We start from the raw sequence: 26,294 nt of genomic DNA on the forward strand, positions 1-26,294 counted from the left end.
CACAATGAGTGAGCATGGTGTAATTATTAACATCAACAATGGCGAGCTACTAGTTTATTTTTTGATTGAAAATTTTACAAATTTTAATAAAACAAAAACATCAAGAGGGGTTTTAATATAAAATTTCTATAACTTGTACTAACATTTATATTTTAAGAACTACAAGTCCTTCTATCCATGGATCACTTTAAGAGAATGTTAATAATGTTAATGCCATCTTGTTGATTTATTCTTATAATAAACAAATACAGTACTTATGTAGCATATGTTGAATGCATATATCCGTCTTGTGTCTTATCTTTCCATTCCAACAATAATTTACAGAAAAATATGGCATATTTTATTGATGGTTTGAATTGCGATTAATTACAATTAATTAATTTTTAATCTCTAATTAACTCGATTAAAAGTTTTAATTGTTTGACAGCCCTAATTAATATATGTATATATATATATATATATATATATATATATATATACTCATAGGCGGATCTACTATTCAGGCGAAGTAGGCGATCGCCTTAGGCCCCCAACCAGTAGGGGGCCCCCAACCAGCTGCCCTTGCCCCAACGAGCAAGGGCTTGGGCCATCGGAGCCAGCAGCACCCCCAACTATTTGTCATGTATAATTATGTCAGCATACCAAACAAACAAATAACAAAACAAAAAAGAAAGCCATTTGAATGCTGCATTTATATTATCTCTCCCCCACACACACGCACTACAATGGACTGTTCCACGACGACGGACTGAGAATCAGTCGCTTAGCTTCATTTAGCGCCGTTTAGCTTAGCTTAGCTCCGTTTAGCATCGCTTAGCTCCGCTTAGCTGTTCGTTAGCTTTACTTACAACAAGTATTTGATACACTGCCAATGGGAAAATCCATTGGCAGTGTATCAAATACTTGTTCTCCCCACTGTAGCTCTCCCGCGTTTTTCACGCCACTAAGCTTGCTTTTTTTACAGCTCATTTGCTATTTTGCACGTCGGCTATCGTTTATTTCAAACACATGAGCAAACCTGCTCTCCATGAGAGCCAAAGTGCAGCGAGGGAGAAATTGAGAACAGGCCACTAATGCCTCTTTTAACTTTCTTCTTCTTCTTCACAACGAACATAAAATACACGACAGGACACCCTGTGGCGAAACAATGCAGTACATTTCCAATCAGTCATACAATAACACTCAACAGCTGGTTAACAGCATTTGCTCGCAAATATTTTTAAAAATCTATTAGTGACACCACAAGCAATGACGAAGAATGTTTTTCTACAGAGTGTAAAGCTTTCGGTTAGCGGTTTAGTGAACGTACCTCCGGTGAACATTTCAAAATAAAAGCATGTCGTGTTCGTCATATAAATAACAATTTCTGGAGTTAATCCCACATACTTCAGATTTAATATTATGTTGAGTAAATACTACAGAATACAGATTCTACACTAAGAATAGCTTTCAAATGACACTCTTTATGACAAATATGATTGGCAATGCATAATTATTATAGTTATTCTACTACTATTATATATAGTAGTATACTATAATAACATTGCTAGAATTTTATTTAAAAATTGTTTTGAATAATGTTGGAAAGGCAAAGTCAGTGTTCTGAATCTGTTTACTTTCCATTCTTTTGCACTAGTAAATGCTATCAGCATTTAACCTCGTTGTTTTGTGATTAATTATTGTTATTTACATGATTATTTGTACTTTATCAAAGAATTTAAGTGTTCCAAAATGGTTTTGTGAATTAATAAGCATCAACAAAAATTTCATTGCTAAATTAGTTTTACAAAAAAAAAAAAAAAAAAAAAAAAAGACAATTATTAGATTAGTCGACTAATCGTAAAACTAGTCGGCTGACTAATCAAGAGAAAATTTGTCGTTTAGGACAGCCCTAGTGTACCGGAACATATTTCCTCCACACCCTTCTCACTGTTTTAACCCCTGACACAAGAAGAGGGCTCCTGGATATGTTCGCCTTAGGCCCCAAAAGTGCTAAGTCCGCCACTGTATATACTGTATGTATACATATACATATATATACACACAGTATATATATATATATATATATATATATATATGTATATATATATATATATATATATACACAGTATATATATATATATATATATATATATATATATATATATATATATATATATATATATATATATATAATAGGGCTGCAGCTATCGATTATTTTGTTGTCGATTAATCGATGAACTAGTTAGTTTGAATAATCGGATAAGGAACATAAATATAGCTTAAATGCCATAAAATGCTAACATTATTTATTGTATTTTTTTTTTTTTTTTTTTTTTTTTACAATGCTCTCAACAAATGGTTCAAACACATATTCCCAAGGACGGCTAAATATACCTATGAGCTAAATTATGAAAAAACATTACTTCAAACAAATTTAGCATATGTTGGTCTTAACAGGGAGCAGCTGGATTCAGCCATGTGGAATGAGGCAGACTAGAGGGCAGTGTGCCCACCCAAATCAATAAAACTAAATGCAAACACTTTCGAAACAAACCATTACAACACCACTTTAATTAAACGAATACTCGAAGCAGCAAAATTTAATTCAAATCTTTTTTTCTAATCGAATACTCAAGTTAATCGATTAATCGTTGCAGCGCTAATTCATTATCTAAAATTTTGCAACAGTGTCTTATATTCTTTCCGTTTGTATTCCCTGAATTACTGACTCAAAATATCAGCACTAAATCAGCATTTTATTCTTGTCTGTGAACTTGAGTTCAAGCATTATTTTCAATGGTATTAATTTATTCTGCTCACTTTAATGATAAACATACCAGTCAAGTTGTACCGTTTCAGCATAATTTGTAGAAGTGAGCGCTGATTTTTAAATGTGTACGCCGTACGTTCAAAATCTGTACGTTTTTCGTGCATTGCGTTCGTTTTTCTCCGTTCGGATTTTATCACCGTTTAGGCAACGAGACAATGTGCTTTACTACGTTGTTTGAATGACGCGAGAAAAGTCACACGCAAAAGAGACACGGAGAGAGAAGAGTGTTTGTTGTGACGCTGTAGCAAACACGAGGCAACGCTAGGTGGCTCCAATATTTCTTGACTTTTTTTTTTTAATGAAAAAATGAAGAAGAAAAAAACATAAAAGGTAACACCAGTTACTTTTCCAAGTAACTAATTACTCTTACATTCAGGTAACTGAGTTGCTAACTCAATTAATTTTGGGGAGAAGTAATTTGTAAGTATAATTAATTACTTTTTAAAAGTAAGATTAACAACACTGGTCATAAAGATGAAGTCTGCAGAATGAACAGTGACGAAAGCGGAGATTTTATTCTGCCAATTTGTTGCCGAACACAAAAGAAATGTTCCCTGACTCAAAGATTGCATCGGTAAGTTAATTTTATCAACTGACCTTTTTAATTTATAATTGGACACACTAACGAACTACCTTCACGTCAAACTGAATCGCGAGCTGAAGTGCAATGAAGTACAGCCATCAAAAGATATGGTAGAAATTGCCAAAAGTGCTACATACAATTATAACAAAAGTCACTTTTAAATTTTAGTAATCATGATCTAGCTGAAGATATTGATTGTTCTTTGATTGCACTGTTACAATGTTATATAAATTATATTATTATATTAATTATAACTATATAATATATAATAAATATAAATATATATTATATAATTAATTATATAAGTTATATATATATACTGTTATAATGTTATAATATTACCAATAAACTCATATTATTTAAAAAATTGAGTTTTATTTTTGTTTCATATTGGACGCTATATACAACGTTGTAAGATTAGTCACCAATTTGTAAGGGCATGCGTCACTATTTGTAAGATTGCCAACAGCCTCGGGTTGACAGGTATAGATAACTATTTTACATGATGCGAGCTTCTGTTGTTATTTTGGTCAAATAATGTTTAAATCTACATTTGGGACATATCAAATAACACAAAGGAATTGTTTTTAATGTTTTTTATTGCGATCGTTAATTACAATACAAAAGAATGACATAGTATTTTTTTTATAATATGTACATACCTTGTAGTATTTCCTTGTAACAACAAAATCCATGTTGGCCCTTCTGCATTCGGCAAATGTAATATAATGTGTAGTTTCACCTCATATTGGTCACTCAAGTGGCCGGCGTATTAATCTATACCTCACATCAACACAGACTGACAGGTTGTTATTGTTTTGTCCACAAATGATAAACAAAGTGATAAGAACAATCATACAATCTCATCTACGTCGTGCTAAATCCATTAATGGAGATTCCATGAGTTCCTCTGCTTTAATTTTGCAGTTTTAACTTTGACAAAACATTGCTTACTTTATTTGTAATTCATGTAGTTTTTTTCTGAACCAGAAGTTCGAGGCAGACATTGTCCAAGATGGTGCCGCCCATATTTTGCTCAGGAAACTTGTCAATATAAAGCTGAGTACACACAACAATAAAAAAAAAAAATATATATATATATATTTTTTTTAAATCTGAGACCCCATCCAATGGCTCTTAAAGCATGTATTGCAGTCACGGTGACCAACACGTAACAATACATACACACAAATAGGGATGCCAATGAGAGTCATTAGTGTACCGAGAGACTGCCAGAGGGGAAAAAAACAATTTTCATTAGTTGTAGCAGAAATAAAATTATTAAAAACAAAACAAAAAAATACACTTGTTGGCTAATCTGATTCATTATGATTGCAATCTCTTTTTCTCATTTTCCTTGTTCTCCATAACTCCTCTCTATTTTGCGCTTAAGTTCACTCAACTAAATTGCACACAATAGACTTTAAATCGCATATTTCACTGTTAATAAAAATGGCATAACAAAAGTATTAGCTTTTACATGTATTCTCTTTTTTTTATTTTTTATTACTAATCCAAAAAAGGCTTTCCGTTTAACTATTGCCTCTAATCGGTCACCATAATACATTTGCTAAAGTTGTGGCGGTGTTCTGAAATGTTTGAGAAAAGAGCCTTCACTAGACTGGCTTTATGATGGAACTTCAAAATGATACTATGAAAGTAAGGCTACATCTGTCAAACGACCAGCACAGTTTGAAAACTGTTCACTTCCAGGTAAAAAGGTGTTCCATTTTTAGCTCAGCTTTCTTGTCATATCAAACACTGATGCGGAGCAATATGGAGGTAGACTTGTGTCTTTATTACTCAATCAAAAAGAAAAAGTTACTTCATTTAAAAAAAAGTTGCTTCAATCAAAATATATATTTTCAACCCCCCAAAAAGTTGCTTCAATCAAAAAAAAAAGTGTTTGAATGCAAAAATGAATTTAAAACTAAAAAAACTAAAAAATGCATGTGAACGCTATTTTTCTTTGATTTTTTTTGGGGGGGGGGGGGGGGGGGGGATATTGAAGTCAAGTTTTTTTTTTTTTTTGGATTGAAGTAATGTTGATTTATGTTTGGGCCACATTTTGGCTAGGTCATTTTTGTCTTTATTATTCAATTTAAAAAAAAAATATATATATATATATAGAAATTGCTTTTAAAAAAATTCAAAAAGAAAAATCAATCAAAAGAACAATTTTAATCATGTAAAAAGTTTTTGAACACGAAAATGTAATTTTTCTTTGAAAAAGTTTTTTTAATTTTTTTATTGAAGCAATCCTTTTTTTGTTGAGCCATATTATGGGTAGGACATTTGTGTCTAAATCATTTAATCCCCCCCAAAAGTTTCTTCGATCAAAAAAAAAAAAAAATAAATAAATAAATAAAAAAAAATTCAATCAAAGAAAAAAATGATTTGAAAAATAAAATTGCCCTCCCCAAAGTTTTTTAAAAAATTATATACAAAGCAAATGACCGTCTACGTTGCTAGTCACGTGATCTGTTAAAAAAATAATTTTGACCCATTATAAAAATATATTTTTTTGTTCATTTCATTTATTTTTGTTGCAGTTTTATAACTCTTATATTCCTATATATATATATATATATATATATATATACATATATATATATATATATCCCCCTATATATGCCCTCCTGCCCCCCTTAAAATCCGCTTACGTTGTACGTATGAATTTCATGACTTTTTAAATTTCATCCAATGACTATTCACAAAACAGCCAACACATGATGGTACAGTGAGAATTCCACAAATGCAGCACTTCCACATAAACTCAAGTCAGCATATGCAGTATGTGCTGAAATATTGGATGATGAGACCTACAGTATCTGGGAGAAAGAGTTGTCAGCTCAATTCACAGTTCAAATGTGTTAAACATTTTACTAAAATTGTATCAAATTATTTTCCAAATACTTTTTGCAATTCATTGTACCTAACATTCAATGTCTTCAACGGCAAGGAGTTGGTTTGAGTCACCAGTCTACAAGACTTATATGTTGACTTATTCGGCCAAGTGGGTCGATTTACTTGACACAGCACACCCTCAGACGGTGTGCTTATTTTTAGAGGGTGACCCTCTACCAGGGGTCCCAAAACTACGGCCCACGGGCCGGATGTGGCCCACCTCCACATTTGGTCCGGCCCCCTGAACAATACCAGAGCATTTTGTTGTTTCATTTTATTTTTTCCAATAGTGTTATTTCCTGGCTTCTTTCTGTGAAGAACTAAGAGGGTCATTTGGTTATTATCTATTTAATTAATATTGTTGTTATTATTATTATTATATATTATTATTATTATATTTACTTTTGTTCCGTGAAGAATCCAGAGAGGGTTATTTGATTGTGGCTTTCTGAAAAACAATAAATTTTTACCTTTAGGCACTCCTGCAATCATCACACTTTTTCTGTTACAAACTGACCCTGGCCCCTCCTCAGAGAAGGGAAAAGTTATGTGGCCCTCACAGGAAAAAGTTTGGGGACCCCTGCTCTACAACAAAAGTATTTGGCGACCTCACGTGTCAGTAAATGTAAAGATGGCTACTGGGGAGGATACCCCCCCCCCCCTTTTTTTTTTTAAATTGGAAAACAACGATAACAAAACCATTTCTTTCAGTCCAAATTTAACCACCAAATTGCTGCATTTTATAAGTTAAATAAAAAAAAAAAATCAAATATACAAAGCAACAAGCTATATTATTACCAGATAACTAGAACAACATGAGGTTTTCTTTCTTTTATTGTGTCATAAAGCTGTGCTTGTGTCAGCAAGTCACTTACATTAAGGAGAAAAAACAAAGTTGTCTCATATATGCCTATTTGGTATTGAGCTAGTCAGTTAAACTGAAGGTAAAGAAGGAAACGCCACTGGTAAGTTTTGACATTACATATTTAAAATATGCTTATTTTTATAACGACAAATGAATCAATGCTTATACAATAAAAAGATTAATTTAAAAAAGATTTTCTTTATATTGCGGTTTTTATTGGTCTACACCGAATCAAATTGAAAACACTTCAGTGATGTTACTAGGGTGTGACAAAATATCGAAATGGTGATATACTGTGATACTTTGTATCCTAAAAGGTTACCGATATGCTCCTGTCAAGAATCGAGATATCGTTGTGGGTTCAAGTCTCCGCCCTGATGAACTCATCTAAGTGTGGAAAAGCGCTATATAACACCAGTTACCATTTTAAAAAGGTGTCAGTTAAAAAAAAATAAAAAATTCACATTCGGTCTGATTTGGGGAGCATTTACAGGTCACTTGCTTGTCATTTTAGGGCATTTACAGGTCATTTCCCGTTGAGTTTGAGTCACTGCCTATTCATTTGGGTGATTCCCAGGTCACTTCCTGTTCTGTAACGCAAAATAAACAGCAAGTCACCCATAATATACCCCAAAATCAACAGGAAGTAAATGAAAATCAACGGGTAAATGACCTTTAAATGGGCCAAAATTACTCATTGCCTGGCATTGGCTGCCACTGACAGCCATAGACGTTCAATCTGTTTGAAGTGGAAGGGATGGCAGCGTATTCGCTGTCACCCTCCCAGTTCAAATGGATTGGACTGGGCATCACCTTTTAAATGCAGATGTTCAAGAGCTCTAATACGCATATGGTCATATTCTAGATCAAATTGACTCAAAATCCAGCGAATGAAGGCTAACCATGTCAGTTTGAACTTGTGAATTGAGAGGGGCGCAAATTTGCGCATTTCAATCGTATTGCTCGTGATGCCGTTATACAAAGGTCTTTACAAACGAGTTGGTAAATGGTATTTGATAGCAGGGCAAATAGAATCTCCCTTGGATTTATTGCAACTGTATGGAGGTTAATGCAGCTTAACCTAAACTCAAAAATACAGGAGACTAAAAAATGCAACACTAGTTGAAATTTTAAGTTGTGTTCAGGCCATGTGATGGTTAATGTGTCATGAATTTATAAGTCAAGTGGTCTCAAAAAACATTTTCATGTCTTTCAAAGCAAATGAAGCTTTTCTTTGGGGGAAAAAAAAAACACTGCCACCTAGCGGACGCCTTTTTTCAATATGGATTTGATGGTCACGTTTCCATCTTATGTACTCATTCCATGATTTAGACTGCAGAGGCATGCTCTGTTTTAGGAATGACGCGCACCTCTTTTTATGACCACAAGCCAAATATCTACCTGGCCTTTCACACATTATAAAAATGGTTGTAATTTTATACTGCAGGTACAATTTATGGTCAATTTCTGTAAAATTTTCAAAAATGTACAAATACATTGAGTGTGCACAAGAACCTTTATTTGACAACAGCAGACAACATTTAAACCTGGAAGAGACTAACGGTAGGAACTGGAAATTTAACTGAACAGAAAGACGGGGAAAACAATTAGCCCATATCCTCCTCCTCCTCTTCATCCTCACCAAATTCACCCTCCTCCTCAGCAGTGGCATCCTGGTACTGCTGGTACTCAGACACCAGGTCATTCATGTTGCTCTCCGCTTCAGTGAACTCCATCTCATCCATGCCCTCGCCCGTGTACCAATGGAGGAAAGCCTTGCGCCTGAACATGGCTGTAAATTGCTCAGAGATGCGCTTGAACAGCTCTTGAATGGCTGTGCTGTTGCCAATGAAGGTGGCAGCCATCTTGAGACCACGAGGGGGAATGTCACACACGGCGGTCTTGACATTGTTGGGGATCCATTCGACGAAGTAGCTGCTGTTCTTGTTCTGCACATTGAGCATCTGCTCATCCACCTCCTTCATGGACATGCGGCCACGGAAGATGGCGGCCACAGTCAGGTAGCGCCCGTGGCGTGGGTCACAAGCGGCCATCATGTTTTTGGCATCAAACATCTGCTGAGTGAGCTCAGGCACAGTGAGGGACCTGTACTGCTGGCTGCCTCTGCTTGTGAGGGGGGCAAACCCAGGCATAAAGAAATGCAGACGGGGGAAGGGCACCATGTTGACAGCCAGTTTGCGCAAATCTGCATTAAGCTGTCCAGGGAACCTGAGGCAGGTGGTGACACCGCTCATGGTGGCCGAGACCAGGTGGTTGAGGTCGCCGTATGAGGGAGTGGTGAGCTTCAGGGTGCGGAAGCAGATATCGTACAGAGCCTCGTTGTCGATGCAGTAGGTCTCATCTGTGTTCTCTACAAGCTGGTGGACTGACAGTGTGGCGTTGTAGGGCTCAACTACTGTGTCGGATACTTTTGGGGAAGGCACCACGCTGAAGGTGTTCATGATGCGATCGGGGTACTCTTCCCGGATTTTGCTGATGAGGAGAGTGCCCATTCCCGAGCCAGTGCCACCACCCAGAGAGTGTGTAAGCTGGAAACCCTGGAGGCAGTCACAGCTCTCAGCCTCCTTCCTCACCACATCTAAGACAGAGTCCACCAGCTCTGCACCTTCAGTGTAATGACCCTTAGCCCAGTTATTACCAGCACCGCTCTGGCCTGTAAAACAGAAGATCAAAATTTAACTTAAAAAATAACATTGATACAGTAGATTCTTTAACTCAGTGGCTGTGATTGACATCCAAGCCATACTCGCTGGTCAAAATGTATTGACGACTTTTATCACAGTCTAAGTGAAGTGTCATCTTTGATGTATATATATTAAAAAAAAAAAAATTCAAACAAGATTTCAAACAAACTCACCAAAGACAAAGTTGTCTGGTCTGAAGACCTGGCCAAAAGGTCCGGACCTCACAGAGTCCATGGTGCCTGGTTCCAAGTCAACCAGTACAGCCCTCGGAACATATTTTCCACCTAGTGAAAGAGCGCAAATTTAGTGGCTAAAAGATAATGTATTCAATAAACAATGAAATATTACCTGAGGCTTCATTGTAGTAGACATTGATCCTGTCCAGTTGCAGGTCACTGTCACCGTGGTATGTGCCAGTTGGGTCAATGCCATGCTCATCGCTTATAACCTCCCAGAACTATTAAAAAAATTAAATAAGGTTCAGTAACACGCCTATTTAATTTGACAATCTCTGGTTAAAACTATCAAAAAAAGATTCTTGCATTCAAACAGGAGATTCCCGCGCGCGCCCTGGGCCCTTATTGGCCGAGACCCCATTTTGAACACTGCCTCTTACGTCATCAACCGCCAGCACGGCCCTCTCGCGGCAAATGCCGGGCTCGGATACAGACGCAATGCGGTCTAGGCCTCATCGAATTTCGGGAACAAACCAGGAGAAATTCTCATTTTAAAACCCAAAGTGACCAAATGTAGAGTACAGTTGAGCATATTCGTCGATTGAAAACGCAATTGTTCATATAATCTGACACTATTCTTCAACCCACTACATTGTACATTATGTTATAACAATTCACAAAAATACATTAAATGTTTTCGAGTTTCAATATTCGACCCTCACTGTAACTTCAACAAAAACGGATACCAATAAGATTTAGAGGATATGCAAAAATAGAAAAAAAAAAAAAGTTATCTTTACCATCTTTAAAATTGTCTAAATACAATTTGGTTGACTAAATGGGTAAATTAAACGACGGGTATAAGTTAGAAGTTAATTAACTGGGACCGTTATTTCGAAATAACCTTAAGTAGGACACGTTGATAATCCTAGGGTGTGGTTTTTAGGACGCCAACAGGCACAAAGCAGCGACTACTCGGGAGGAAGCGGTTTTAGTTGTACTTACGAAATAAAACTTTAGCTTTCGACAACAGGAAACGCTCACTCACCTTAGCACCAATCTGGTTTCCACACTGGCCAGCCTGAAGATGCACAATTTCCCTCATTTTGTCAGATGCAACGACGACAAGTCTTACTCTTTCTTTGGTTTGCTGGAAGTGCGCGCACAATGGCGGTACACCCATCTTTATATGACCACGACCCGCCCTTTGGTCCCCTATTCGACGGGTTATTGGACGATTCTAACACAACCTTTATGGACAGGAAACTCAACCAATGAGATTTCAGATTGGCCTCACACCATTGGTCAGATCTCTGGCAATCATACTTAGCGTTTGACCGGCCGGCGTGGAAAAGTCAGGCGACTTCATCCATGATGAGATGGCGAAATTGAAGAAAACGAAAAGACACATGATATATAGCCTATAGTTAAAGTGCATGCTTGATATCGTATCATTTTACTGAAAAACTCATTTAAATATCGCGAGGATTAACCACAGTCAGAAACACATGACCCTAAACACAACATGTTTCGTGTTAAGAATGTTAAACAGTACTTTAAACAGCGTCCAAATTCAGATTACGTTTTAAATGGTTTGTCTGATTCTATGCAAAAACACGTTGCTTTTACTTATGTTGCAGTTTCCATGGACCTGTTTCCAAGGACTTGGGGGGATGGGAGTACATTTCTCTCAGGTTGTTGTCGCTATGACAATGAATCCCTTCACACCGGGCTGGAAGAATTCTATGCGTTAAAAACGTGTCGTAAGCTTTCCGTGGACCTTCAACGTTTAGAACAACCTTGTTTATGCATTCCATGCATATCTATCGGCTGATCTCCAGTGAATGTGAAGTAATAATTCGACTTAATCAACTCTGGCTGACTCCATATACAGTGGCCCCTATAAATATTGAAAATATTCTTTCAGTCTGTGTTAAGGTGTTTCTGCAAATACAATGGTTAAAGCAACACTAGGTAACTTTTCAACCTTTATGAAATATTTTACATTTGCTCAAAAAATGGTGTTGCAGCATTGTAGGGAACATTATGCACATGTATTCTAAAAAGAGAAATACAGGCCGGATTCACAGGGGAAAATACATGGCAATCTAATATGGCTAAGACAAAGAAACAGCAAAGTAACCGCAGAACACAGCAACTTGAACAAAGACTAAAGTGAAAACCAAACCTACAGTATACAGACACACAGGTAAGTGTGAAAAGTGATGCCGTTTTTGCCGTTTTCGTCATGCTCTTTGACAACAAAATAATCAGATATTAACACACAGATTAGGTTTTCCAGCAGTTATATATTGATGACATTCATAACAATCCCGCCAGCCTGAACCACAGCCTCTACTTTTAAGCTAACCGGTATAACCATTCACGTTTTGCCATTACACAAGGCATATAATCTAAGCATTTAAGAATTTGATTCTTCTTATTAACCTGATTAATTTTTGAAAATAACAGAACTTCATGTGAGTAAATTTACTGTTCTTCACTTCCTTTGGTTTAATCGCCGTTTTAGACTCCCGTGGAAACATTCAAACAAACACTGGTGGTTTGACTGACTTGGTAGATGCTACGTGTTGAAAAGGCGGGGTCAACAGAGGAGGATGCTGCGTTCTGATTTTTTGACCATGTCAGCGCTTACATAGGAGGGAGTCAGTGCATGCAAAAATAATATCTAGTCTGCGGCACTACCTTTATATACAATCTATGGGCATTACTGCCAGTTTTAATTTAGTTATTTGTTCATATGACTCAGGAGACAGAGCTCAGCTACGGGGTGGTGGAGCTCGGCTCCTGAGGGCTCCGACCCACTTTAACCCCTCTGTATAGGCACCACCTGTCTAAAATGAAAGGCTATATAGGTCACCTTTTTTATTTTGCAGTCTATGACACACAAAGACCTCTCTCTAAATGACAATGTCACTGAGAGACTTGATAAAGATACATCCAAATTAAGTACGTTTTATTGTAAGGCTCATTTTGACATACCGGTGGTCTAATTCTGAAGCAGTCTTGGTCAACAAAAATCATTTAACTCACTGGCCACCATTGAAGGAAATAGATCTCCAATCAATTGGGATTGTGAGGGCTTGCAGCAAATTGAATTGTTGTGACTAAACTAATTTAAGTTCAGAGCAAAAGAATGAAAAGAGCCACATGTTAGAGCGTCTATTATCCTCACTGAAAACGTTTTAAGGGAAACTAGTACTCAGAGGAGTAAATAAATGGAATGATGAAATCAGATCCTGGATCTCAGATACATGATATGCATTTTCAATGAATTGTATTCATTCATTGGGCCTTTACCGAAAAGTTATTGCTTCCTTAAGTTTGACCTTTTAGGTTTAAAAAGCATGCTTAATTTATTAATTCTCTTAAACATTAATACATTTCACGTGAATCGACAGAACCGGGAAGAAATTCATACGTAGTTTTACTTTCAGTTCAAAATAGCCATATTTAAGAATTGTACTTCAATTATTCATTAAATGACCCTAATATATCAATAGACATAAAAAGATACATGTTTTTGGGAAATATTTATAATGTAGTTCTTGATGGTTAAGTCTAGCTTTTCGCCTTTAAAAAGTAAATTGTCTTTTAGTTGTCATTGTTTTGATTTTGTGTTTACAACTGCTGTCCTGCCCGTTACCAATCATCCAATTACGGGATCACAATTTAGTGTCTGCTTTCAGGTTGCCAGAGATCAGTAATCTGTAGGCTACTTAAACTAAAGCTACAACAACTTTCACAGTCTGAATAAACAAAGCCGTCTACCACTAGAGCAGAAAAAAACAAGTTGCTAATCTCAAATCAGTCATGACAAAATAAGAAATAAGACAAGGATATGCATTGGAAATGCCTTACATCTAAGGATACAACTATTAAAAAAAAAAAGTGACAATAAATGCCAAAGTTGCTCGATTTCTCATCGACAGGTTATGCATTTTTGAGTTTTCCTGTGTTACTTAAATGTATGAAAAACTGCCATTTGGAATATGAACAAAGTTGTAATGCTCATGCTACGTTGTTTACCATGGGGGTCGATTGACTGGGGCAAAGATAGCGTCTTTACACGTGTAAATTGGTGTCAGGAAATTGAAATTAAAATTGGATGGAAGAATAAAATTGTCTTTGTGGATGCTGTCAATGCATTACCATTTGAGATATTTATTCCACAGTGTACTTCTATGTTGAGGAAAAATAGTTCCAGAAGTACCTCTCTGGTCATAGCGATAAAAACTATCCTGGAGTTTAACTCACCTTTTTAAAAATACTGAATCTTTGTGTTAAACTACCTCACTAAAAAGGATTATCTAATTGTATTTGAAAACCTTACATTTGAAGACTGCACTCATTGAATTGAAGACTGTACTCATATAATTTTTAGAATGTAAGAGACATAGGTTGTATACTACACATGCTGTGTCTTCACATGATCATAGGTATTTTTGGAATGCAATAGACAGTTTGTGGACTACACATGCTATGTCTTCACATGACCATTGCTAATGTCAGCCTGATGTTTGTTTGCCTTAATATCTTTTGCTTAACAGTATGATAACCATTTGTGATACAGAACGCTGACCAGGAGCAATAACACCAAAAAATAGATTGCAAAGCACTTATCTGGCAGCCCAAAGGTTATGCTCTTCAATATCTTGATCCTGGTTGCAGTACCATTTTAGGCTACCAATCTTAAGTATGGCTAACACTGACATGAAAATCTAGTGATTCTTCTGTGACTCAGCATCTTTCAGAGTACTGCGGCAGTCATTCCCCAGCAGTCAGATCAATACTTGAAAGGAAACAGATGCCATCCCGGCTGGCGTTGACACACCCTGAATTGATGCTGCACACAGGCGCTAATGCTGCATTGAATAAAGTGATTTTTGTGTGGTAAAACCAAAAGTCAGTTTGGCCTTTTTGTAGTTTACCATCACAAAATGTTTGGCTTTAATTGAGATCTGTATTCATTTGTGTGATCCTGAATAAATTTGAACATTACATGGCAAAGAATAAATTGTATGGAAACAGTTGTAGGGAGGACAGGTTTTGGAAGGGAACAGCTGGGCTTATGTACAGTATGCCAGCTAAGAGAACCACTGAATCACTCAGATCATGTTACAGTTTCCATAATTCAGCAGCATTCAGCCAGGCCCACATTCTGTTGCTAACATACACCCCCCTACCACACACACACACACACACCAAAGCAAAGATCCCATCAAAGTGTGTCAGGATGTCAGGGCATACTTTTTGTTGAAAAGAGGTTACACCCATACATACTTCATTGTAAAATGTGAAAGCTGAAAAAAAAAACAATGCTTTGTAGGAAGCATCGAAATGTCGGTCAAATCAGATGTGCTAGATAATATACATTAAGTGTACTTATGGTTTAGTGGATTTTTTTGTGGAAGTAATTCGAGCCAAGTTTTGTGTTACCACGTTGACAAGCCAGTCCCCACCTCCCATCTACACTTCTACAGCTACCTACCTACATAGAATAACTTCACCATTAAAAAAATTCATTACTAACATCATTGAGACATCCAGATTACTTGCGTTATCTTTGATATTTGTTTGCTTAATCTTTGAATATTACATTGCTTTAAAAAATTAGTGATTAAAGTGGGGACTGTATTGCTTTGATGATCTTAAAAATATGTTTGATGTCATAGCCAAATATATTATATATATATATATATATATATATATATTAAAACTGAAAAAAAAAAAAAAAAAAAAAAACACAACATTGGGCCCTATGCACAGCGTGTTATGCACGTGTATGGAGCAACTTACACTACCGTTCAAAAGTTTGGGACCCCAAACTTTTGAACGGTAGTGTAAATTAACACGATTTAACTACATTGGGGCAAATAAGTATTAAGTCAACCACCAATTGTTCAAGTTCTCCGACTTGAAAAGATTAGAGAGGTTTGTAATTGTCAACATGGGTAAACCTCAATCATGAGAGACAGAATGTGGAAAAAAGCCCCAGAAAATCACATTGTTCGATTTTAAAGAATTTATTTCGAAATCAGAGTGGAAAATAAGTATTTGGTCACCTACAAACAAGCAAGATTTCTGGCTGTCAAAGAGGTCTAACTTCTTCCAACAAGGTCTAATGAGGCTACACTCGTTACCTGTATTAATGGCACCTGTTTTAACTCATTATCGGTATAAAAGACACCTGTCCACAAGCTCAGTCAGTCACACTCCAAGCTCCACTATGGCCAAGACCAAAGAGCTGTTGAAGGACACCAGAGACAAAATTGTAGACCTGCGCCAGGCTGGGAAGACTGAATCTGCAATAGGTAAAACGCTTGGTGTAAAGCAGTACTTCTCAAATAGTGGGGCGCGCCCCCCTGGGGGGGCGCAGAGCAATGCCAGGGGGGGCGCATGTGACCTCGGGGAACATTTGTTTTTTTTTTGCCGTACTGGAATAAAGTGTACTTGCACATCCACTCAGTAGGTGGCAGTGGCGCTCTCATTTTCAGAGTGCGCGCAGTATTTTTGAACTAAGGAAGAGCACTCAGCACACACAGACAACAGATATGAAGAGCAGTGTGCCACCGCCGTTTTCGAAAGCCGTTTCCGACCGGACTCACTCACGCAGCGACCCACTGTCTTGTCCGGTTCTCACGTCGCCGCCCGAGAAGTGCCATTTTCGGCTTGGGATCGTCACGACGACCGCCCTCACCTACGGTTCTACCTCGGCCGCCGTGAATGCGCTTTTTTCGTGCCGTTTGCCTTTTAGCTTTGACTTTTAATACAGTGGGTGATGATGAAAGACCACTGTTTACTGTGTCTAAAAATAATTATAGCAGACAGCAAGAAGCCAAATCAATTAAGAAGCCACTTAAATACATTAGACCCCAATCTCATTGTTAAGCCGCTTGATTTTTTTCAGTGAAAACGTGCCGAATATTGCCAACAATCGTCCTGCTTTTTCAGTGTTATATCAGTAAGCCAGTGAGCATTGTTAGCATGCTAATTGCAAAATAACTCCACACCATTGCAAAGGAGGTAAATACTGTGAGCAGCAAAAATAAAAACTGTCCTGTCCAAGGACACTTTTTTCCCCCTTTTATTCAGATTTGTTTTTTCGGTCAAATTTTCTGGCACATTGTCCTCATGGGTGAATGTTTCTAATCAATTTTAATTTGGTATTATTTACTGATTTTATTACATTTTATTTTTCTGTAACAAATGGTCAAAAATGTACCTTGAGTGTATTTTTTAGTTTGGATGTGAATTTTTTTTTTTTTAATTCAGGCAAATTGATGCACGTCAAGTCTTCTCTGTTACAAACAAAACAATGTAAATAAAGTTATACTTTATTATAAGTTGATCTATGTTACTTTTTTCTTTATTAGAAAAAAAGGACACAATGTTAGGCAGATGCGTATTTATAATAGTAATTTTATAGACAAATGATACTATTTACAGTGGCGGCAGAGAGTTTGGGGGGGCGCGAAACATTTACGTCTTCCTTGGGGGGGCGTGACAGAAAATAATTGAGAAGCACTGGTGTAAAGAAATCAACTATAGGAGCAATTATTAGAAAATGGAAGACATACAAGACCACTGATAATGTCCCTCGATCTGGGGCTCCATGCAAGATCTCACCCCGTGGCGTCAAAATGATAACAAGAACGGGGAGCAAAAATCCCAGAACCACACGGGGGGACCTAGTGAATGACCTACAAGGAGCTGGGACCACAGTAACAAAGGCTACTATCAGTAACACAATGCGCCGCCAGGGACTCAAATCCTGCACTGCCAGACGTGTCCCCCTGCTGAAGCCAGTACACGTCCAGGCCTGTCTGCGGTTCGCTAGAGAGCATTTGGATGATCCAGAAGAGGACTGGGAGAATGTGTTATGGTCAGATGAAACCAAAATAGAACTTTTTGGTAGAAACACAGGTTCTCGTGTTTGGTGGAAAAAGAATACTGAATTGCACCTTACCCACTGTGTAGCATGGGTGTGGAAACATCATGCTTTGGGGCTGTTTTTCTGCAAAGGGACCGGGACGACTGATCTGTGTAAAGAAAAGAATGAATGGGGCAATGTATCGAGACATTTTGAGTGAAAATCTCCTTCCATCAGCAAGGGCAATGAAGAAGAGACGTGACTGGGTCTTTCAGCATGACAATGATTCCAAACACACAGCCAGGGCAACAAAGGAGTGGCTTCGTAAGAAGCATTTGAAAGTCCTGGAGTGGCCTAGCCAGTCTCCAGATCTCAACCCCATAGAAAATCTGTGGAGGGAGTTGAAAGTTGCCCAACGACAGCCCCAAAACATCACTGCTCTAGAGGAGATCTGCATGGAGGAATGGGCCAAAATACCAACAACACTGTGTGAAAAGCTTTTGAAGAGTTACAGAAAACGTTATTGCCAACAAAGGGTACATAACAAAGTAATGAAATGAACTTTTGTTTTTGACCAAATACTTATTTTTCACCATGATTTGCAAATAAATTCTTTAAAAATCCAACAATGTGATTTTCTGTTTTTATTTTTCCACATTCTGTCTCTCATGGTTGAGGTTTACCCATGTTGAGATTTACAGGCCTCTCTTAATATTTTCAAGTGGGAGAACTTGCACAATTAGTGGTTGACTAAATACTTATTTGCCCCACTGTACATAGTGCATGTATGTAAATCTTTTTAATCATATCTATTTCTTTCATATAACATTTCATTCATCTAACATTCTCATATCGCTTTGCACTTATCTTTAGATGCTAAACGTCGAACTGTGCTTTATTCAATGGCAATTTAGTTGAATATGGCAACAGCTGTCGTATGGCCATCTGAACACAAGATGGCACTGTTTAACATTTGGCCTTGGCCAATGAGGCCTTGAGTGGTGAACGTTTGGTGAAGCAATGCCCTGGAGCTTCACTTCCCCTCAGGACGAACCAAAAGGCTCTCACATTTGGCAAGGATGGGGTCTGCGTACAAGCCTCTACATTTGTACTGCTGGACTGACAGGCTGCAGACAATTTCAACACTCAGTTCACCTCTGGCAAAGAGAACGTGTTGAATTATTTTCCCAGCTTTTATATATTGTGTTTGATGATGCTGCTGCTGTTGGCATTTTGTTTGGTCATGTTTATGTTACTAGCTTCCCCATTCTTGCACCATAAAGTGATATCTGTTACCCCGTACTTTCTGGCATATTCTGGCTCTAGTACAGGGCTAATTGGTCCTCAAGGGTCACTGCAAGTGCAGGTTTTTCTTCCACCCGATGCAGCATAGTTTAGCTAATGAGGTTTCTGCTGTAAAGGGCATCAACTGGCTGGAATTGAATGACTGATTACACTTGCGAGGCACCAGATTGGTGAAGTGTCTTCTTGATCAGTTGGAATAAAAACCTGAACCCTTTGTGGAATATTTTGGCCACCCTGGTTCTGGTATTTCCTCACAGTTTAACTGTCATCATCATTTTTGTCATCATACACAGTAGGTGTCTGTTGAACCCGCTTTTATTGTGGAAATAACTTTGTGATGTAATGTTTGTGTGAAGGGGCCTCTTCAAATAAAGAGTGATTGATTGATCTACCCATCCCTTTCTTAATGTTATTGTTATTAATGTTATGCTAAACAGCTATATAAATAGTGATTGATGTGGTATGCTTTGACTCTTGGGACTTGTTCCTCTCCATGCATTTTTCTAAACTTTGATTTCCTGTTGTTGAATGTTACCAGATGAACTAAACACAGATGAGTACATCTCAAGACTTTAGATTAGGACATAAAACAAAACAGCATTTAGAGAGTATTCTTGAATTTTATTGGTAATGTAAGAGTTATTCCACTGTGTTACTGTGAAATGTAACCCGAGACTTTGTCAAGAAACAAATACAGTGCCTTGCAAAAGTATTCGGCCCCCTTGAATTTTGCAACCTTTCGCCGCATTTCAGGCTTCAAACATAAAGATATGAAATTTAATTTTTTGTCAAGAATCAACAACAAGTGGGACACAATCGTGAAGTGGAACAACATTTATTGGATAATTTAAACTTTTTTAACAAATAAAAAACTGAAAAGTGGGGCGTGCAATATTATTCGGCCCCTTTACTTCCAGTGCAGCAAACTCACTCCAGAAGTTCAGTGAGGATCTCTGAATGATCCAATGTTGTCCTAAATGACCGATGATGATAAATAGAATCCACCTGTGTGTAATCAAGTCTCCGTATAAATGCACCTGCTCTGTGATAGTCTCAGGGTTCTGTTTAAAGTGCAGAGAGCATTATGAAAACCAAGGAACACACCAGGCAAGTCCGAGATACTGTTGTGGAGAGGTTTAAAGCCGGATTTGGATACAAAAAGATTTCCCAAGCTTTAAACATCTCAAGGAGCACTGTGCAAGCCATCATATTGAAATGGAAGGAGCATCAGACCACTGCAAATCTACCAAGACCCGGCCGTCCTTCCAAACTTTCTTCTCAAACAAGGAGAAAACTGATCAGAGATGCAGCCAAGAGGCCCATGATCACTCTGGATGAACTGCAGAGATCTACAGCTGAGGTGTGAGAGTCTGTCCATAGGATAACAATCAGTCGTACACTGCACAAATCTGGCCTTTATGGAAGAGTGGCAAGAAGAATGCCATTTCTCAAAGATATCCGTAAAAAGTCTCGTTTAAAGTTTGCCACAAGCCACCTGGGAGACACACCAAACATGTGGAAGAAGGTGCTCTGGTCAGATGAAACCAAAATTGAACTTTTTGGCCACAATGCAAAACGATATGTTTGGCGTAAAAGCGACACAGCTCATCACCCTGAACACACCATCCCCACTGTCAAACATGGTGGTGGCAGCATCATGGTTTGGGCCTGCTTTTCTTCAGCAGGGACAGGGAAGATAGTTAAAATTGACGGGAAGATGCATGCAGTCAAATACAGGAACATTCTGGAAGAAAACCTGTTGGTATCTGCACAAGACCTGAGACTGGGACGGAGATTTATCTCCCAACAGGACAATGATCCAAAACATAAAGCCAAATCTACAATGGAATGGTTCAAAAATAAATGTATCCAGGTGTTAGAATGGCCAAGTCAAAGTCCAGACCTGAATCCAATGGAGAATCTGTGGAAAGAGCTGAAGACTATTGTTCACAAACACTCTCCATCCAACCTCACTGAGCTCGAGCTGTTTTGCAAGGAAGAATGGGCAAGAATGTCAGTCTCTGGATGTGCAAAACTGATAGAAACATACCCCAAGCGACTTGCAGCTGTAATTGGAGCAAAAGGTGGCGCTACAAAGTATTAACGCAAGGGGGCCGAATAATATTGCACGCCCCACTTTTCAGTTTTTTATTTGTTAAAAAAGTTTAAATTATCCAATAAATTTTGTTCCACTTCACGATTGTGTCCCACTTGTTGTTGATTCTTGACAAAAAATTAAAATTTTATATCTTTATGTTTGAAGCCTGAAATGTGGCGAAAGGTTGCAAGGTTCAAGGGGGCCGAATACTTTTGCAAGGCACTGTATATTTCAATCAAATATGTAGCCTTATCAAAAAAACTAAAATCTTTTTTCCAAATATGAGTAGATGTCGTGTGCATGTACTGTACAGTATTTGTCATGTCAAACTTTGTATGTTCAATCTTTACAATTCAGACGAACACACCAAAATATTCTTGTTTTCAATCAGGTGAACAATACCTGTTTGTTTGGCATGTTAGCAGTTGAAATCAGCCAATTTATTTGGGAAACTAACAATTGTCAGGTGTGTTGCTCATCTAAAGTGGATACGTAATGTAGTGTAGAGGAAGAACACAGATTGCAATTTTTTTGACGTGTGCAGTCTGTTACCTCAATGGCTGCCATTGTCGGTGATTTGAACTGGCAGGGCCGATAGTTGTCACTGTAAAAATGTATCGGCCTTCTATCACCATTTATGGCACTGAAACATGATCATCAGCTGCCAACCCTCCCAGTTAAAATTCATTGGCTATCTATCAGGGCCAATGGCAGCCTATTAGTCAAATCAATTTTTTTTCTATAGACAAATGTCTCAAAGGGATTCACGACATCCACTCATCTGAACCCCCCCAAAAAACAAGGAAACCATATTTAAAAAATTATAGGTTTAATGTAAAAAAATCAGTGTACCTTAATGGAATATGCCAAACATTTCGGTGACTCATCAAGGCATAAATCAGTCAATCCCCACAACTGAAAATGGACCATACCACAGACATAGACTGGTAATGGTTAATGCAAGAATTTATTTCTGAAACAGATTTTGTATACATATAAAAGCTTCACATGCAAAGTAATTGTCAGCTCTTGTATGAATCAATTTTATTCTATATTGAGTAAATACAACGATAACAAATATTCATATATATAATATTTATATTTAGTAAATACAACAATAACAGAAATATTCATTAAATTGTTTGTGATAACCCAACATATTGTTGCTATTAATTCATGCAGTTATTGTATGTTCTAGATAGGAGTGATACATTGGTTTGATGAAATAATTTTTAAAAATTATTATTGTGGAGGGTTGAAAAAGTTCACAATAATTCGAAACCACCCAACCCCTCCACCCCCTTTCTTGTTATAGCACATATTTTGCATCCATGAGATATGCAATATACATTAAAGGCGAGACCTGCCTCTGCCTGCTTACCTGTGTTGACTGCGAACTAAACGGCTCTTAGTGCAGACTGTTTCAAGTGAACAATTTCAACCGGCTGTTGATGGAGAGCCATTTTTTTCTTCTTACGTCGCATACGCACATAATTGTTTTCTAATTTTATTGCCGGCAATTACTAACACACAAACAAAACACTGAATAGGATTGCCAGGCATGAAGTAAAACTTGTTTTGAGTTTTCTCTGCCATTTGTACCTATTGTTCCCTTTAAAAAGTACGGGGTAGAAAAATTGTGACTCACAATTTTTTTGTAGGAAAAAATTTAAAAAATGGAGATTTCGTTTTTAGGCAATATCACCAAGCCATAGTGCTAGATTATTTATTTCCCAGACCACAACGTGTCTTTTTGTTAGTATAAAAAATCATTTACAATTTTTAAAACACAATACATGTCTTCATACGCAGGCTTGAATCCAGTACAACATTGAAGGTTTTCTACCACAGTATGCAGGTGTCCTTTGGGTTCTCGCCACCACCAGTGGGTCCTCCGCCAGCTATAAAATGCACATCCCTCATGCTGTAAAATGAACAGTATATATACTCAGGTATTTTCATTTTAAACCTAATGGTAACTCAGGCTCAGCATGACAAGCACATTCGATGATCCCCACCAACCCTCTCCGAAAAATGTATTTCCGCATGTGCTGTAATGCATTAGGTACTGCAAACTCCCTTAGTATATTTACATACATTAAATTGTTCCTTTAAAAAAAAGAAAATACAAAACCAATGCTACCACGGAATGAACATGCACTTCTAGATTCACCTAAACCTCATAAAAGCTGGGAGGTAGATGTGCCAGCCAGTTTTCTACTGTGCTGCGTGCACGTTAAACAGCATTATGTGGGTAACTCATGAGTTACCTTGTTGAAGGACATTTTCAATGAAGTACTGCTCCATGCTGATGTTTCCTGCAGGTCGATACTGCCCAACAACATAAACTGTGTTACCATCAGTGGCCAAACCAACTCCCAGCTGGGTGCTTTCTTTCCACACAACCTGTGTAAAATGACCTGCAAACAAAACATGTGCGGCAACAATAAGGACGCTGGCATTATGCCAACCCTTTTTATACAGATAAACTGCAGTACATCTAATTTCCACGCACACAGAAGTAGGTAATGTTAACTTCTGTATTTCTAATGCGGAAGTGATGTTTTTCCCATTTGTGTAATCCGTAAGTTTTGTTTTGCCCAATTTTTTGTTTTACCTGTATTGCTTTGATATCCTGGCCTTCCCCAATTATATTCCTTAACTTCACTGTACCACGAGTCAACAGCTTCTTTTCCTAGACAAGACAGACTTTCTCACAACACAATTCCATGCAGACAACAATAAAAGGCAGCAAGATAAATAAAATCATTTACATGATTACGGTAGGTAATGTGTAATAATTTGCTTTAGGGGTTAACACGAGGCAACAATAACCACTTAAATATTATGTAACACCGATTATAGTGTGAGGAATTGGAAATACACCTGTTAATTTAATACGGGCCGAGCTCCACTTGTGATAAATATTCTCGCCATCACTGCTGTCACTGTGCTTTAGAGCACCCAAAACCAGCAAGTGCTCTGCCCATTTCTGAGCCTTAGCATTCAGCTCACTGTTTAGTGTCATAGGCGGTGCGTTGTGCCGTGCTCTGTAGGCGTTGTGAGTATCCAGGAACTCCTTTTGAAAGCTTGCATCTGCTGATCAAATTATGAATTATCAATAAAAGGCTCCTTTGCAATGGCTGCAGTCTGCAGAAATTATTCCTGAAAAATGGATGTACTCACCTGCCATTGTGTTCGTGGTTACTAAGGATGAAAAAATACATTTCAAAACCAAACCACACAGAAATTGCTTTGTTAGTTTCACATCATAAAAATATTGCAGAAGTAAAGAGAAACTGTTAGTGATGGGAGCGCGATACTTACATGTCAAACAGCCACTGCACAAATGAATTCGTCTGTCTTGATATTTATGTGCTCGAGATGTGGAGGCGGAGACCCACCCAGGTTGCTTGTTACAACCCCAACAGGATCATACAGCTGCCTCCTTTGCATATTGTTCTTCAAGTACTGTCAATCAATTCACTCTGCACCTGCAAAGTACAGAAAGTAATCAAAAAACATCTGAATGTAGATGACAGGTATGTGTTATTCTCTATTTTAGGAAACGAATGTAGCAGTCTACTTTGTTTGATATTTAAATGTAATTGAGACAACCACAGATAAAAACAAGTTTTGTGGCTTTATCTGTGCTCCACCCCTTGTCACAAGTACAACCAAGTTCTCTGACCACAAAAGAGCTTCTGCTTTAACTTCAGCAAACAATATTGTGCACACATAAGCACACCCACACACGCGTAGACACACGCACAGATGAATGATGAAGCCACATTGCAGCAAAAACTACTGCAAAAAAAGAACCTATGTCATCACAGCGTAGTTGTTGAGTGTTGGGTTTAAGACACAAAAGACCTGATTGTTAACCGACATAGAGAAAATTCCAAAGTACCTGGACCTCAATAAATAACTTTACTGTAATTAATTCACAATACTCAATTAGTACCAGACTCTAGTATAGAACACTCAACACCCCCCAAAAAATTCCCAAGATATCAATCCACTCACACATCTTCTATCACGCTTACCTGTCTCCTAATTTAATTACAAGGCTGTTATGTTATGGTATTGCTGGTTGAAAGTTTGCAGGACTGCACAAATTTTACCATTCCATAAAATATTTCTGATCTTGGAAGCTATAAGAGTTCCACGATCAATTGCATGCTGATTTGGTAATGATTTTGATAATGATGGTTGATGGTCTGATATTGTATCCAATAAGTGTTTTAAACTTTTCCAGTTAAATCAATGAACTTCAACTTACTATGTAACTCTTTTGTCATCTTGCCCATGCAAATAAATGTAATGACAAAAGTGCTGATCTGTAAGTGGGTCCACAATTACTTTATAAGTATTGTCAACCTTACAATGCACAGCATTGACTTGTAGCAAGTTCTGAAGTTTAATGTTTAAACCAAATACAGTTTTCATTGCAATTATATACAGTCATGTTAAAAAAATAGGCCACCCCATTAAACATTCAGTTCTTTATTAAGAAATGTTCACATATCAATGTCTGTTCTTGTTTTTCTTTAAGTCTGGAAAAGAAGGCGATTTAATTGCAGGTAAACAACAAAAATCACATTTTTTTTTAACTCATTAAACAAAATATATCAACAAAAATGCATATTCTACCTGAGGAAAAAGTTAGGACACCCTATCACCTAATAGCTAGTGTTCCCCCATAGGCTGAAATAACTTCAGTGAGATGCTTTTTATAGCGGTCTACCAGTTTTGACATCGGTCTGAAGAAAGTTTGCCCCACTCCTCAACACAGAATACTTTCAGCTGTCAGATGTTCGAGGGGTTTCTTGAATGTACAGCCCGTTTCGAATCACCCCACAGCATCTCAATGGGATTAGGATCTGGGCTTTGACTTGGCTATTGCAGGACTCTTCATTTCTTCCCTTTCAGCCAATCATTGTAGGATT

At 37.5% G+C, this 26,294-nt stretch overlaps 2 protein-coding genes across 4 annotated transcripts; both read right to left on the bottom strand.

Moving 5' to 3' along the window:
• Positions 1 to 8,664: 8,664 nt before the first annotated feature.
• Positions 8,665 to 11,261, bottom strand: LOC130913811 (tubulin beta-1 chain). The gene is made up of 4 exons (XM_057832685.1): positions 11,097 to 11,261; positions 10,221 to 10,329; positions 10,046 to 10,156; positions 8,665 to 9,841 (listed from the first exon to the last, which is right to left on the bottom strand). The coding sequence occupies exons 1-4, from the start codon at positions 11,229 to 11,231 to the stop codon at positions 8,775 to 8,777; spliced, it is 1,422 nt and encodes a 473-aa protein (XP_057688668.1). The 5' UTR covers positions 11,232 to 11,261; the 3' UTR covers positions 8,665 to 8,774.
• A 10,955-nt stretch (positions 11,262 to 22,216) lies between these two features.
• LOC130913814 (Golgi-associated plant pathogenesis-related protein 1-like) lies at positions 22,217 to 25,008 on the bottom strand. 3 transcript variants are annotated; one of them, XM_057832688.1, is made up of 6 exons: positions 24,673 to 25,008; positions 24,532 to 24,552; positions 24,232 to 24,444; positions 23,963 to 24,040; positions 23,616 to 23,765; positions 22,217 to 23,246 (listed from the first exon to the last, which is right to left on the bottom strand). In XM_057832688.1, exons 2-6 carry the CDS (start codon positions 24,536 to 24,538, stop codon positions 23,188 to 23,190), a joined length of 507 nt encoding a protein of 168 aa, XP_057688671.1. In that variant the 5' UTR covers positions 24,539 to 24,552; positions 24,673 to 25,008; the 3' UTR covers positions 22,217 to 23,187. The 3 variants fall into 3 exon arrangements, with proteins under 3 accessions (XP_057688671.1, XP_057688673.1, XP_057688674.1); XM_057832690.1 differs by having other exon boundaries at positions 24,232 to 24,441; positions 24,673 to 25,006; XM_057832691.1 differs by having other exon boundaries at positions 22,217 to 23,269; positions 24,673 to 25,004.
• Positions 25,009 to 26,294: the final 1,286 nt, after the last annotated feature.

Source organism: Corythoichthys intestinalis, chromosome 3 (assembly GCF_030265065.1).
Source record: "Corythoichthys intestinalis isolate RoL2023-P3 chromosome 3, ASM3026506v1, whole genome shotgun sequence".
Classification (NCBI taxonomy): Eukaryota; Metazoa; Chordata; class Actinopteri; order Syngnathiformes; family Syngnathidae; genus Corythoichthys; species Corythoichthys intestinalis.